General features: G+C 35.9%; 3 protein-coding genes across 3 annotated transcripts; 2 read left to right on the forward strand and 1 right to left on the reverse strand.

The window, feature by feature from the left end:
- Positions 2,223 to 4,834, forward strand: LOC105174325 (transcription factor MYB3R-5). The gene is made up of 7 exons (XM_011096387.2): positions 2,223 to 2,347; positions 2,509 to 2,572; positions 2,910 to 2,967; positions 3,185 to 3,291; positions 3,383 to 3,486; positions 3,630 to 3,758; positions 3,895 to 4,834. Exons 1-7 carry the CDS (start codon positions 2,223 to 2,225, stop codon positions 4,832 to 4,834), a joined length of 1,527 nt encoding a protein of 508 aa, XP_011094689.2.
- On the forward strand, positions 5,946 to 7,152 carry LOC105172117 (elicitor-responsive protein 3). The gene is made up of 5 exons (XM_011093459.2): positions 5,946 to 6,101; positions 6,188 to 6,253; positions 6,434 to 6,560; positions 6,675 to 6,789; positions 6,883 to 7,152. The coding sequence occupies exons 1-5, from the start codon at positions 6,035 to 6,037 to the stop codon at positions 6,946 to 6,948; spliced, it is 441 nt and encodes a 146-aa protein (XP_011091761.1). The 5' UTR covers positions 5,946 to 6,034; the 3' UTR covers positions 6,949 to 7,152.
- LOC105172127 (digalactosyldiacylglycerol synthase 2, chloroplastic) lies at positions 8,015 to 12,678 on the reverse strand. Its single transcript, XM_011093477.2, has 5 exons — positions 12,333 to 12,678; positions 11,273 to 11,649; positions 10,722 to 10,988; positions 9,530 to 9,879; positions 8,015 to 8,825 (listed from the first exon to the last, which is right to left on the reverse strand). The coding sequence occupies exons 2-5, from the start codon at positions 11,552 to 11,554 to the stop codon at positions 8,333 to 8,335; spliced, it is 1,392 nt and encodes a 463-aa protein (XP_011091779.1). The 5' UTR covers positions 11,555 to 11,649; positions 12,333 to 12,678; the 3' UTR covers positions 8,015 to 8,332.

Consider the following 15,434-nt stretch of genomic DNA (forward strand, 5'->3'; position numbering starts at 1 on the left):
GATTTTTCCTTTTCCCCATGGGGTGGGTTCAAAAATTAAAATTCATACTTAAAATATTTTTCAATTGGCTTTTATAAAATTACAACCATATTTACTGTTTGAGGACATTATAAAATTAATGATTGAAATTATGAGGAAAAGGGTATAATATTAGCTTAGGATTGAGTCAATATATAACTTATATGTCTTATTAAATATATTACAAACTTTAAGTCTAATACATTACTATGTCTAATTCCAAACACTCACGTTATAAGCTTAACAAATATTTGCACTTTATATGGTATAAAACAAATTATAAAAACTCATATAAAGTGAGACAAGCACTCGCGTATGGTAACACAAATCTCCACATATTTGGTGGGATTTGAACCCAAAATCTCAACTTGTTCATAAAACTTTAGTCTTATAATAAACTACTACATGAAACATCATTTCTGAATTTATTATAAATTAACTCCTCAAAGACCTTGTGAGAGAGATACACAAGTGAGGGGTAATTATTAATTTGATAATGGGCTCTAAATCTATGTTTGGATATGGAAAGAATGAAACATAGTATTGAATAAATGATGTAACTTTTGTAATATTTAATGATAAATAAAAGAATCAAAATTGACTTGCAAATGAAAAGACTTGAGGAATCCAGAGGCAACAAGAGACAAGGATGGTTGGTGTTGGTGTTGTCTTGCCTTGACTCTTCTTCATGAGTAGGACGTGTTTGTGAATATGTTTGTGTGGTGTGGTCGGAGGAGCGCACCTCTAATCTAATTTACGCTGCCATTGACTTTGACTTCAGCCATACGCCCCCGCCCCCGCCCCGTAAATATTCAAATTCTCCTACTTTATTTTAAATACATAATATTTTTATAATTAATTTTTACAGGAAAGAAATTTCGAGGATGATAATGAGTATTATGAAAGCATGCATGCAGTACTAATTCAAAACTTTGACATTTAATTCAATGTGTTTTTCATTTCTCGTCTATTATTAGCAGTTCCGACGATCTTGCTGCCGGAATGCACTTCCACTGTTGGGCGTTGATCGAGAGATAAAAAGACGAGGAAGAAGGTCTTTTCCTTAGCGGGTTGCTTCCTGTTAAGGAATAAACAAATAACAGTGACCTCAGGCTTTTCCATGCATGAGAGCGTATGTGGTGTGTGAAAAGTAGTAATGAATATACAGATGATGAGAAAGGGGGAAAGGGTATATATATATACATATATATAAGGACTCAGGATGTCAATTAATTGAATGCACTATGCTTGATTTTAATGGCAATATGGAGGAAAAGGGGGATAAAACTGTAATTTGAGGGACAAAAATTGGGTGTGGACTGTAAATTTGAGAAAAAAGTAGATGAATATGGAGCTGTCTTCATTTATATAGTTTGTAAACAGTGGAGACAAGGCCTTGGGAAATAAATTAATACTTTCGATTATCATTAAATGAATTAAAAAGCAGTTTGAGGCTTCCACAAACCTTAGCCAAACAACCTCAAATCTAATCTACATAGAATTTGATTGAATGTATATAATTGGTCAAATTTAATATGAATAAGAGTTTGGGGAGGGTGTGTTCCCAAGTTTGAGAGGCATTATCATATCTTGGAAGCCAATCTCCTTCTTCCACCTCAACACTCCATTCTTTCCCGCGAATTTCTCGCTCATCCACCACCGCCTCTTTCTCTCTCCAAACTCTGCCTACTACATCCCCACGCCTCTTACTTCCCACTCCCAAGATTTTCCTGTAAAACTTTCACATTTAAGAACAAACTGTGAAACTAAAAACTCTCTCCATCTCCAACTCTAACTCTCCACCAACATAATGTATTCTTGAAAATGCAATAAATAAATAAAAAACAAGAATTCCTTATGACAGAAGATATATTCTGTTTCCTTGGTTGGAGTCTTTGTTTCTCCCCTCGACCCCTTTTCTGTAGCCGTTGAGCCTTCCTCAATTTACTTGAGTTTATATATGTTAATATTTCCTTGTTTATGTTTCTTGCCAATCTCCTTTCAAGATTTCTTGTTTTTTCGACCGTTGGGGTGCTAAAAAGTTCAAATTTTTTCCTGGGGTTTTTGTGATCAAGAATTGGACTAACTGGAGTTTGGCTTTGATCCTCTGATATTAAAAACCAAAAAAATATATATATTGTGTATCTTTTCTGGGGTTTTACTAAAACGGTTGGTAAAGAACTCAGGGCCCTGTGTAATAACATATGGAAAAAGTTGAGAATTATGATGCTGAGTCGACAGAGAAGAAGCGCGTTGGATCTTCGGACCGCCTTGTATGTGATGGAACAAGTAATGGTGCTGCTGATCACAAGCCTCTTATCGTTCATGGGTTTGTGTTCTTTCCGCACTGTGTGTCGTTTCGAATCAGTGGCCTAAAGACGATGAGAATTTGAACACTATATTTGCGCTTTAACTTTGTTCGTAATTTCTGACATAGTGAGTGTTCAGAACCTGTTTTATGTTGTTTTTGTAATTTCTTGGGTATTACAGAACATCTAGAAGATTGACTGGTCCAGCCAGAAGATCATCTAAGGCTAACTGGACAGAGAAAGAGGTCTGCGGTTTGCTCTTTTTGCGGATATTACTTACGTTGGATCTGTTCTTACATTGATTTGTAACTGATCTTGATGTCGTATTTGCATGGTCTGAACTGAATTGGTTTATGACACTCGTTTAGTAATACATATAGTAAGGTAAGTGGAAGATTTTGACTCCTCTGAAGCATGCTTGAAAGAGGGGTGATGTTTCTGACATTGTGTCGATGTATTGCCTTAGACAGTGAGGATGAGGTTGTGAATTATGTCAGCGGACAAGGTATAGGTAATGGTTAGAGGCGCTTTCGTGAATAACACAGTGTTGTATTTTCTTTTTTGCTCGTCCTCTACGAACAGGATGACGTCCTGAGAGATGCAGTTCAAAGATACAACGGAAAGAGCTGGAAGAAAATCGGTAAGAATTTCCTTGTTTATTTAAGTCTTTTTCATGCTTTACCACCGCTGAATATTCCAATCTGGCCATGACTTTTTATTTTCTTTAGCACTATGTGGGAATGCTAGTAAAAGATGTCCGTGGACAAGAACCGAACAAGGAGATTTATGTGTTTGAACTTCATACTTCAGTTTTTTGCTCGATGAGTTTCGTTTTGAAAAGAGTTGTTGTTTTGCAGCTGAATGTCTCCCTGGACGAACAGACGTCCAGTGCTTGCATCGGTGGCAGAAGGTTCTGAGCCCTGATCTCGTTAAAGGACCCTGGACTAAGGAGGTTGTGATCTATGTATCTTCTATAACTGTTGGCCTCCATTAGAAGGATCTAAATTCATCACTGAAATGTGGCATACTGCTTCTTCCTTGTTCGATGTGTGCAGGAAGATAGTCTTCTGATTGAGTTGAAGCAGAAGCAGGGTGACAGGAAATGGTCTGAAATTGCAGAACACCTTCCAGGCCGGATAGGAAAGCAGTGCCGGGAAAGGTAACTAGGAGCAGTTCATGCCCTTGATCTCCAATGACTTAAAATGGCAAAATAGGCTAATTAATTCTATTGCTATGGTTCCAACAGTAGAGTTTGAGATCAATGTGAAATTCCTTTCCTTAACGCGCATATCGTCTCTTTAGATGGTGCAACCATTTAAATCCAGACATAAATAAGGCTGCTTGGGCAAAAGAAGAGGAAATGATCCTTATCAAGGCCCATGGTGTATATGGGAACAAATGGTCTGAAATAGCCAAGCTTTTACCTGGAAGGTAAATTTTTGTCCTTATTTTTGCAACCATCAACGTCGATTCTTAGTTCTTCCTATGTGTTTTTTTCGATAAGTGGATTATGTTGTCCAAGATTGTGGAATTCATCAACTTTGGATGTTTTCATGGAATGCACCAGGACTGAGAACTCGGTGAAGAATCATTGGAACTGCTCTCTGAAGAAGAAACTTCATTACTATTTGGCAAGTGACTCTGCTCTAAATCATCCTCGATCTGCCAGACCTGCTCTGCATGGCAATAAAACAGAAACGAATCAGAAGTTTGTTGGGGCAAAACAAAACATAAGCACCAAATGTTTACACAAAGAGAAACTGCATTCTGAAAACGATGGCGAATCATGTTACCCGAATTTGGTTCCAGAGTCCTCTGGCAATTTCTCCAGCCTTCCGCCTTCTTCCAGAAAAGCAAATAATCCAACATTCAATAAGATTGAATCCATGAATAGCAGTACTTCTTTGGATGAAAATGAGTGTCATTATGGTTCACAAGGTTATATCAGCTCCACGCCTCAAGAAACCTTGTCTAAACATTCGTCTCTGTGTCTGAATTCTAGCCGTGATGTGATCCATGACGATAGAAATTTTACGAACTCAATCAGGCCAAGACGGCACAGTGATATATGTAATAACATTGGGATGCACCAGAGTTCATCAGACTGGTCTTATACTGGCTTATGCTATAAGCCAATTCAGGCGGCAGATCTGAACATTTTCTTGGAAACAGGTAGATTTCCGAGTACGGATAGCTACATTCACCAACCAAACAGATCCAAGTCTGTCCCTCCTTCAAGCAAGCACATGAAGGCATCGGCCGGTTCATACAGCAGCCCAAAATCCCTATTGAGGAGTGCAGCCCTGAGGTATGACAATGTGCCATCTATTATAAGAAAACGAGCAATTCAGGCTTCACAAAAGGTTGTCCAACATGTAGATGATGATCAAGATCAGCCATCAAAACAACCCGTCGGCTCATCTCCCAAGCATCAGAAGCTTGAAAACTTTGCATTGATCATCAAGTCTGGGGGGAAATGCCTGGAACAAGAATTCTCATATGCATGAGGAGTTGGGCTCATACCGACGACAAGAACTTCATTCTTAACGTATTCATGTCGATTGTGAAATCAGATAGCCAAAGTTACTCAATTGCTGAAAGGATTTCTGCTGATGAGGTTCGATTAGTATCTATTATCTGCCTTCCATGCTAATCTTGCACGAGTTCTTGACTATGACAGGCATCTGTTTAACTAATATGTTTTTTTTTTTTTTCCATGATATGATTTTAATTTACTTAACTTTTTGCTTTTTTTCTTTTTCAGGTAAATTATTTGTGGTCGGGGAATTAGGTCTCCGTAGTAAATAATTCATACAAGTGTAGGGTTGAGGATTTACTGGTTACAGAGAAATTTTGGATGTTCTACTGATTATAGCTCACAGTTTGTTGCTCCATGGATGGAAAATTATGCACAAATTAAAATAGTGATTGCGGTACTCGATTTATGTTATTAATGAAAATGAATAAATAAATAAATGTTGAGTAATTAATTTCCTTCACATAATTTTCTATGATTTTTTGTCCTCCATTATTTCATAAAAAATAAGCAAGGAATTATTATGTGTATATTTGTCACCATGCAATAATAAATTAATTACAAAAAGAAAACTTCCCAAGAAATGCAATATGTTTATAATCCCTCAGTTTCCTTTATTTTTTTTTTCACAATCTCTTGATTTTGAAAGTATTTTTAGTTATCATTAAAATTCATGTACGATGAAATAATTGTAACAAGTTCTTACTAAAACTAGCAAAGGTGAAAAGCATCACTCTCACTTTCCGACGTTCTCAAGCCTTTTTTTAGTAGACGGAAACAACGTTGGACGACAAAATAATTTTAACAACTATAGGTAGTTTTCTCAACTACTATTCCAACTTCTCAGGAGATCCCAACGACATTTCAACTGTCTTTTAAGACATTATTAATCTACACCATTATATAATTAACAAGCAGTCATATGGTGTTTTTAAGTCTTTCTGTCTATTTTTTTTCTTTTCTCAACGTCATTCAAACTTTCATGTCTTGTTTTTCAATGGTTTTTAATAAATTTCTTTTATTTTCGAATATTTTTTATTTGTCCAATTAACTTATATTTGATTTTTAAAATTTAAAATTAATAAATAAATCATCTTTAAAACAAGTTTCATTTGAACACCCCCTCCACCCTCCGTATATATATCTCTGCAGTTTCTTTTATACTTGAAAGATGCCGCAGGGAACGCTTGAAGTTGTTCTTGTCAGCGCAATCGGCTTGGAGAACACTGACTTTTTAGGTATGTTTTTTCGTGTGCGTGTGTTCATCAATGTTGTTTTGTTATGAAGACGACTTCATTAAGATTGTTGCATTGGTGGTGGTCAGCTAACATGGATCCTTATGTTATTCTCACCTGCCAAAGTCAGGAGAAGAAGAGCAAAGTTGCATCAGGTGCATTCTTTCATTCTCACTTTGTACTTGTTGCATTTGCTGATTCTTGGACATTCTGAATACAAACACAAACATGATCCTAAAACATCTCTATCCGGTTGCTTATTATCGTACTACTTGTGTAATCCCATAAAATGGTACCCTGAAAACTGTCGTTGCTCCCCAAAATGTTACATGCAGGACAAGGATCTTCCCCTAAGTGGAATGAGACGTTCTTGTTCACCGTCTCCAGTGGTGCAAAGGAGCTAAATATCAGAATACTGGATAAAGATGATTTTACTGCTGATGATGTTGTTGGAGAAGCAAAGTGAGTAGCATAACAGTTGGCTTCCATATATAAACTCTTGTTGACTGATAAACAAAGAATTTTAAGCAGTTCGTTCTTGGAATCCTTTTCCTTTTTTTCTGATTGACTGCTCAGTATTCCTCTAGCGCCCGTTTTTGATCAAGAAGATGTTCCGCCAACTACATACAATGTTGTCAAGGATGATCAATACTGTGGAGGGATTAGAATTGGCCTCAAGTTCACTCACCAGGTTGACTGCTTGTTACAGTCTTTTGCTGATAAATTCAATACATTTACATTTATGTTTCTTGGTCCTGAGACTATGGGGTGTTCATCATTGCAGGGAGCCAGAGATAGGGGATTTCCCGAGGAGGAGCTCGGTGGATGGAGATCGTCATCGAGGGACTGACGTTATTCGATTAAGAGAAAAGTTTCTTGTTCTGCATCTTAGATTGGAGCAAACACTACTCATTGCTCCAACTGCTGTGTTTAGAATGTTTATCAAAACTAAGAACATGTAGTACTTCCAGATTTATTTGTGACAGATTTAGAGATTCAGGCAATAAAGTTGTAATGTAGCATGATCAATTATTCAGAAATTGCTGTCTCAACATATTCCTGTGTTGTCTTTATGTCGTTCTACTGACATACCTGACTGTGTTGTCCAATGATGTAGATCATCATCTCCTGTCCGGACCAGTCCACAAAAATACGAAACAGATATTTAGTAAGAAGTTCTCCTTACTCATTTTTGGTTGCAGTAACATGTACATCATTACAAGAAGTCCTAGAAAAATACACATTCCTCACTCTATGTCCAAATTTTGTACCTTTCAACATGATGGTGATGATGATGATTCCATGTCCAACGAGCACCCGACACTTAAATCTTGTCCAGAAGGCATTGTTAAGTTCTTTGGCTGGAAATGGAATGTTCAATCAACCTTTTGTAGATAAAAGAACACACACCAGATGGTGCTCTGTGTGTGGTTGTTGCAATCTTAGGCATTAACTGGGGGTTTCGGGGTTGATTTGGACTCCCGTGTTGATTTGCTCTTAGGACACAAACCCCAGTTAGTTGAGGTGGTGTGAAGCAAGACGTGGACCAGTTACCTATGACTTCCTTTTATCTTACCTTAGATATTGTGAAGGGAATCAACAAGAAATCAAGAACTGTTAATCTTCTTATGCCTGTTCAAGTGTTCTCAAGTTAAAACTTTCAAACAGACAAATTGATGGAAATCGTACAAGGTTTGGTCCAAGAGTTCGATCCACAGGGGTATTTTGGTCCTTTTTTTTTTAACATAACAAAAGTAATGGAAATAGATTATATAGCAATATGTAGCAAGTTCAAGACATGACTAATGTTGCATACGCTGTAGAAGTCATCCTCCCTTGCCAGAGCAAAGATGAAAAAATAAATACATAAATAAAGAGAGACAAAGAAAAAGGACCCACAAGCCGAAGAGATCTTGGATCGGTTCTCCCACAACAAAGGATATTGAAGAAAATGATGCAAGAAAAACGAGACCTGAAAAAAGGGAAAAAGAAAAAGGGCACCGCAGAAGTAGAACTAGTGAAGAAAACAAAGATACAAATCATACAGAAGAAATCACTCTTATCAACTATCACTAGATTACAAGATGTTCCAAACCCCCAATAAACAAAGACAAAAAGGTCTGAAGAATTAACATAACTCTTGTAAACAACGACAAACACATAACGTTACCAATATGCTGTACGAGGAACCTGAGTAATGCTCCTGAGAGCCTGTACACAGACAATCTTCAACCTCAGAAGGCCCATTTCCTTGAAGGGTATGTCTGTTTCTTTGGAGGAACAGTTATTCCAAGATCCTGACATATCTCTTCATCTGGTTGTTTAGTTAAAAAACTAGTTCCCATATAATGTACCAATGCAGATGCATCTTCAAGATTCCTCTTCAAACTCATTGACTTGGACATGACAATCTTTGATGATGGTGTCTTAACCACTTTCCTTACTACATTATCAAGCTGTGCAGATTCTAGGAATCTTTCTATTGCTGCTTCCCATGAGAGTTCATGCCTTTGAGCATCTGTTAGCGGAGCAGGTTGGTCTTGCAATGCCTTCAATGTTTCTTTGACAAACCCCTCGTCGTCTTCATATGTTCGGCAATTTGGGAACTGCTTGAAGAATTCATTAGAGGGATGATTGGCGCACACAACTATTTTGCCCATCGCCAATGCTTCAGCTGTAGTTGTGCAGACTACATCAGTGGTGCTAGGATTTAAGAACACCTTGTAGCTGGAGTGGGGAAAAAGTATAAAGGGAAACTGCAATTAACAATGTATTCAAGTCTTGATAATATGTGTAAAGTAGTAAAGACAGACAATACATGAAACAGAAAATTATTGAAGACAACAAGGGTGGAATTAAATGTTTGCATTCTACATTAGTCTCTGCTGCACCAGAAAGAAGAAATTGTGAACAGTATCGAAGAGAAAAACGTGTTAGGACCTGAAAGTTTTTCATCTTTTCAGAGCAGTTCCTCTATGAATGCCTGCAGAATTAACTTCCTAATATGTTTATTTATCATCCCAATTAAAGTGCAGGCTCCAGCAGGGAAGGGCATTCATTAGTTCTGAACATGGGGAGACTCCTCAAAGAAACAACAATTACAAGCTTTTCAAACTCAAAAAGGACAGCCGGTGAGTGACATACACGTGGCCCCCTCCCCTCCCAGGCACAGATGCCAACGGAGAATAAGCAAATAGGAAATAAAAATTGATAAAAGAAAATACTTGATGGAAGTAGTAAAAGAAAGATGAGAAATGAGGAAACAGACCAATAACATTAAGCCCCAGATTGCATGCCCTTCAGTATCAATGTTCTTTCAGTCACAGGACTAAATTCAAACAGACACATTGGAGGGAGCCACTTTCTTTTTTCTTTTCTCCCCACCAGAAATTTAGAAGCAATATCATATCAAGATGGTGACATGTACTTACTCATGAAATAAAGGATCGCCATGATCACGACCAGGATGAACCCTGACTGTTATTTCCAGTTTTTTCGCTGCTTCCTCAACTTGACCAGAGTCCTCACCACTGCCGTATAAATCAATTTCAAGTCCAGTTAGTTTCTTCTGGTTATCACACAGCAGTTTAAGCAACTCTTTGTAGCCTTTGCTCCATATCATCTTTCCAATGTAGTATGCACCTTTACTAAACGGCTGGTCCCCATGCTCTTGTTGCTCTCTTTTTTTCATGCCGATGTCAAGAAATCTTGGATTTACTCCATGGACATTGCAGATAACTGATCTTGGAAGATCTTGAGTGGCAGCTGACAATCTTATCACCTGCCATTAAGCCCCAGACATGTCAGAAGCTAGTAATTGCCAAAAGACAATTAGAAGCATGCTATTGTAATCCGCGTAAATTCTTATTACTGCTATTATTGTAACACCATAGCTCATAAACCACATCCATTATTTCCCAAGATATTATACCCAGGCTTGCTGTTGCCCGACCAACTTCAGTCAGCAGAAAATTAGATTTCTGAGTATTGTAAAAGCTTTTGTGTAAGTACTAAAGTAACTAACAACACTGAAATAATTGACTGGCGAAGTATGCAATTCGTTATATACTAGATCCACAGAATAATTTCAGACACAAAATAGAATCGCTCTTGCAGACTATTTTATAAAGTTCCTTCAGGGTTTCACACATCCAGCTTAACAAGACTAACAAGTATGAAATCCATTCTTTAGATAATGACAAAATCTAATTCATGAAAAATTAGGGATGAAAATGTGGAAAAGTGATAGCAAAAAAACAACGGCAAAGTATCGAGTTTAATCAGGTATTCACCTAATCTAGATGTTAACTAGGCTCCCTAAGCAATTGATGTAGCTTGCTGCATTTGGAAAGGAATCACTTGGTTGACATTATAGGTCAATATAACCCCACGATACTCCTAATGACAGTATGTTGTAAGATATCTGTATTGCTCAAATTAAAGATCCTATCCATAAATAGAAACAAGTATATAGAGATAGATATATACAACAGGAAAAATGCCGAGTAGTTTTACATGGTCAAAAAGAAAAAATTTCTTGAGCGGAATGGTATGAGGCAAAAAATAACACAGATTATCTCACGATAGGTCAGTAACTGAAGAAACAGTTGTCAAGAGGCATACCCTGTGACAATATATATTGACAACCCAAGTATTTACGTATTTCAGCAAAAAAGCTTGGAGTTGCCCGTTCTTCTCTCTCTTCACATATTCTAGATAATTTGTGTGAACAATTCCTATAACCAGTCGAAATTTTAGTTTCCATCTCTTTCCATGATGATACCATGTGAGATGCTCTGGCTCCTCCAGAACAGCAATATCCGCCTCTTCATCAGGAATAACTTCAGTAATATCTCCTAGAGCAAGAATGCTCCTTTTTGTTAAAGAAAACTGCAATTCGTGATGAAAGTGCATTAATATGATTCCAGACTGAGGTTGTCAGCTGTTTCAGTTAGAACATTGAGTGAGAAAAATAGGATGTGGGGCAGTAAGGGAGACATAAAAAAATGTCGAAAATCAACTATTTTTCCCGGGCCTCTGTCGGAGATAATGAATTCCTAACAAAGACTTTCATCAACAATGACAAAAATGAAAACCATTTCTGCAGATATTTTAATGGACGACAAGTTCGTATTAATATTTCTACAAATTAGAAATATTATGATTTAACTTACTCTTCCTGGATAGAAACGTATAGTAAAACTTGATCTAAATCCAATCCTTTCTTCAAGCCACTGAAGAACATATTTTGCTTGTTCCTGCGGTGACTTAAATGTGATGTTGTTCGGATAGACATGTTCCTGGTCCTTCAGCTTCAACCAAGGAATCACCAAAGTAACTTTTCTTGCACCATCTTTCGCAAGATAAGCTGCACGAAATAGAGGGTTGACGGCAGTCCCAGTTAACCAAGGAAGGCTTGCCGTAGTAAATATCGCAATATGTTGCTTAGTATCCATACACTCATGAGATTCTGCAACAATAACCTCCTCGACGATAGATCTCACACAGAATGGAATGGATAAAGTCAACAGGATAACAAGAAATGTCCTGTCTGCATAGATAAAAAAAATAATAATGTTCAGTCTCAAGATTCAAGAGCCCATAACCATGTCCTGTGACACAGCATGGGCTTTAAGATTATCCATGAGAACTCTATCAGACAAACATAATCACTTCCCACATGTAATATATGATCACATAGTTACAACTAGAACATATTTGTGTCAAACGTATAACCCCAGTTTCATATTTCCAAAACTAACGAGGCCTCGTGCAAGTTAGCTATTCAAATATAAATTTATTCCCGTGAATACCTCCACAATTAAAAGACAACTTCAAGTTACTATAACAAACAGAAAGATGATCATAATTCAGTTTCGAAAAACCCGTTAAAACAACTTGCACTTCTAGAACACAAATTCCGGTTACTCAAACATATTGTAACATGAGCACGACCCAGTTTCTCCAACTCCAAATGGTTAACCAATTTTTTCAACCATCAATAGATAAAAAGTGTTGAAAACCTCCATTACCATCATCCTCAATGAATCAAATTTCATAATTCCATCCAAACACAAAAAACCAAAATCATAAGCAAAACTCAGAACAAAACCGAACCCAGACGAACATAAAACCGCCTGCAGCAGAGCAACAACCCAACCAAACATCGAAAAACTTATTACACTAGGGAAATTTCTTGGATCAAAAGGTATAAGAAGAAATCCATTGCTTTACCTGAAAATATTGCGTGGAAAGGAACCTGGAATTGCCGAATTCGCGAGTAAGCTACCTTGGAAAATATAATAATCACTTGTTGCTTAACTAAACATAATTATGGCAACAAGTAATTAGGGTAAAAGATAAAAGATTCTTAGAGCAAGAATGAGCTGGAAAAAGGAGGAAGATTCGAATAATAATTGGGACAGAATTTTCAATGCGGGGTGTGGCTGGGCACGCGCCGATTGCTTTGTTTAACCGTTGAAAGGTGAAGAAGTGGGGGCGCGAATGCGATTGGCGGAAGAAGAGCAGCAGCAGCAACGAATATTCCAAAACTACTCTTCTCCTTCTTCTTCCAAATAAACTGCACAAAAGTATTTGTAGACAACAACTGTAACTTTTAAGAATTTAAGAATAAATTTTTAAGTTCTTCAATTAAATTAAAAAATATTTTAAAATTCAACTTCTACTTATGATCCTTTTATTTTATTTAAATAATAAAAATTGAAGTCGATATTGTCGTGCTTTTACTACTCTTATCAATTTTTATAAAATAAATATGCAGAAAATTCTTTAATAAGACATTTTTATCCTAACTAAATACTTGAATAAACCAAACTTATCCTTTCGCTTTCCACAAACTTAAGTGGCTTTTTTGTCATTTCACAAATGGATTAAGGATAAAGCTTCATTTCTAATTCAAATAACCCCATTTCAACTTTTCTCTTTCTTTCTTTCTATTTTTTTTTTTTAAATTCAAAAAATAGAACCAATAGCTAGGCGGGGGCCCAACAGATAACTGAACGTCTGAACCCATATATAAACCATGTAAATTTCTTGTGGCAAGCCCCCTCTGACCTTTCACTTGGATGGCTAGGGCCCAGCCATAATCAAACGGCCCATTTGTACTCTGGCCCTTTTCCCTAGCTTACCCCACCTTGTTCCACCCAGTTCATTTATCAGACCCCACTCTTATTTTATAAATGGTGTTAATCAGGTCAAATTCCTAACCCTATTACCCAATATCTCCTCGTCCTTTTCTCTCTCGAGAAAGACATAGCCTGAAAACTCAATCTCTTCTTCTTATCTCTCGATAAAAAGTTTTTTGTGAACTTATCTGTATGAAAACTTAATGTTCCCGTGTGGACTTGAGCTTTTGTGGTTTTGGATTTTCAGCAACCGTGAAGGTTGTTGGGACTTTGTGAATATTGGTTATAAAGTTATCGGTCAACTGAGCCTATTTCTATAAGATCTTCTATTTTTTATTAATATTTTTTTAGATCTGTAGGTAATCTTTCTCAATTCTTTTATTGTTGATTTGTAATGATATTTGTATAAGAATTTTTTTCAAACCCATTTATTTGCTGTAAAAGTTTGGATAGGGTTTGATTTTTGGAATTCTCTACCATCTGGTTGATACCTAACAAACAATCTGGTAGACTCGACCTAAATCATCTAGGCTCGAACACAAAATTCAATCTATCACCCCAATTTTCAATTAGATTTGCGAAAACTTAACCCAACTTTGTTGTAGATTGTTCTCTTGTTACATCAAAAGCAATTGGGCTTAATGTAATTTATCTCTTATGATACTGTAAATAAACAAATTATCATCTTATAATAGAAAAATAACAATTTACCTCCCCATATTTTTTAACTCTCTGTCTAATAAAGTAAATTGATTTATTTTAAAAAGCACGAAAGGGATAAATTTCTACATTTTAAAAAACACAGGGAAGTAAATTATTATTTTTTTTTATAAAAAAATAATTTACTCATTTACAATATTTTAGGGGATTGCTCGCATTCTTTTCAAAGAAATTGCAATGGTATGAGTATGGTCTGCAATTATTCATCGCCATTAAATACTTTTTATACGAGGTATTATTCAATTTAAATAAAATTTAATTGAATTTCATCTTCGAAAAAGATCTCTTTGTTGATGGAGATTAGAAGTTTGTATTGATATGCTGTTGAAATTTTCCGTCCCTATTCAATGTCGCTCAACATATCCCTTTTTTCAGTGAGAGTAAGATTTTTAGCATCACATAACATATCCATCCGATAAAAGCCAAAAGCAGTGGTTGAAAATGAAAAGTGAGAATACGATGCCGTTTACCTTTTCAGAGCTACTATTCCCCATTCACCCACCACCCCGCAATTCATACTCACCTTTGCAATTGGCGGCGCCGTGTTCGGTAGGTTCTTTGGACTGCTGTTTTACGCGGCGAATTGCATCTATCTTCTATCAGAACGTGACTGGATAATTTTACTAATTGTTAGATGATTGTTAAAATTATGATGGTATTAATAATTCTCTAACAACAAGAGATATTCGTAATTATATCGAACCTCAAGAGGTGGTTATAATTTACCATTTATTTGCTCTTTTTAATTTTATAATTTAGAAATAATCAGTCACGTAAGTACCTAACTATATTGTGACCAAATAATTAAATTGCGCATATATTTGTATAAAATCACATTTAGTCATTTAATTTACCAAATCTGATATTCTTAGTCTTAAACTGTCGGTAATTGAGAACTATAATTCCATGACTAGTTGAATTATGATCAAATGATAAAATTAAAATGTTACAATTGAAAAATTATAGTTTCATTCCATAAATGTAAATATATTATAATATTTATTCATTGGTTTCGTTTGAATGTACAATAATTCGAACTTAATTGACTTATAGATAGTCTAAATTTTTGGCAGTATAATATGGAAAAGAGATAATATTGGACGGTCGAGATTTGGGCATGTCCTCCAAATCTCACCTTCCACTTCAAGGGACTTAAAACTCTAACCATTCATTTTCATAAATTTAATTATGAGAGGGCCACCTCACTTGACCTCACCTGCAACCATATCTCAATATCATTATTCTTCAGCTTTTCTCTATATTTTTTTAAATAATTAAAATTTACTGTATTATGATTCTTTATTTATTTTAATGGAATTAGAGTTATATTATACTTATATATTAAATGTTGATTATATGTATTAATAATTTTAAACTAAACATATACATTCAAATCAAATAAATAAGAAACACGAACTATTATAAAAGTAGAGTAATTGCAATATTAATAAAATTTGAATTTATTATTTTT

This window comes from Sesamum indicum, linkage group LG1, assembly GCF_000512975.1.
Source record: "Sesamum indicum cultivar Zhongzhi No. 13 linkage group LG1, S_indicum_v1.0, whole genome shotgun sequence".
NCBI lineage: Eukaryota > Viridiplantae > Streptophyta > Magnoliopsida > Lamiales > Pedaliaceae > Sesamum > Sesamum indicum.

Coding starts and splice junctions, on each gene's coding strand:
- LOC105172117 (XM_011093459.2), top strand. CDS start 6,035: ATGCCGCAGGGAACGCTTGAAGTTGTTCTTGTCAGCGCAATCGGCTTG. Junction 6,254..6,433: donor GAAGAGCAAAGTTGCATCAG/GTGCATTCTTTC, acceptor TGTTACATGCAG/GACAAGGATCTTCCCCTAAG. Junction 6,561..6,674: donor GATGTTGTTGGAGAAGCAAA/GTGAGTAGCATA, acceptor TTGACTGCTCAG/TATTCCTCTAGCGCCCGTTT.
- LOC105174325 (XM_011096387.2), top strand. CDS start 2,223: ATGGAAAAAGTTGAGAATTATGATGCTGAGTCGACAGAGAAGAAGCGC. Junction 2,573..2,909: donor CTAACTGGACAGAGAAAGAG/GTCTGCGGTTTG, acceptor CTCTACGAACAG/GATGACGTCCTGAGAGATGC. Junction 2,968..3,184: donor AAAGAGCTGGAAGAAAATCG/GTAAGAATTTCC, acceptor GTTGTTTTGCAG/CTGAATGTCTCCCTGGACGA.
- LOC105172127 (XM_011093477.2), bottom strand. CDS start 11,554: ATGGATACTAAGCAACATATTGCGATATTTACTACGGCAAGCCTTCCT. Junction 10,989..11,272: donor TACGTTTCTATCCAGGAAGA/GTAAGTTAAATC, acceptor CACGAATTGCAG/TTTTCTTTAACAAAAAGGAG. Junction 9,880..10,721: donor TCAATATATATTGTCACAGG/GTATGCCTCTTG, acceptor GCTTAATGGCAG/GTGATAAGATTGTCAGCTGC.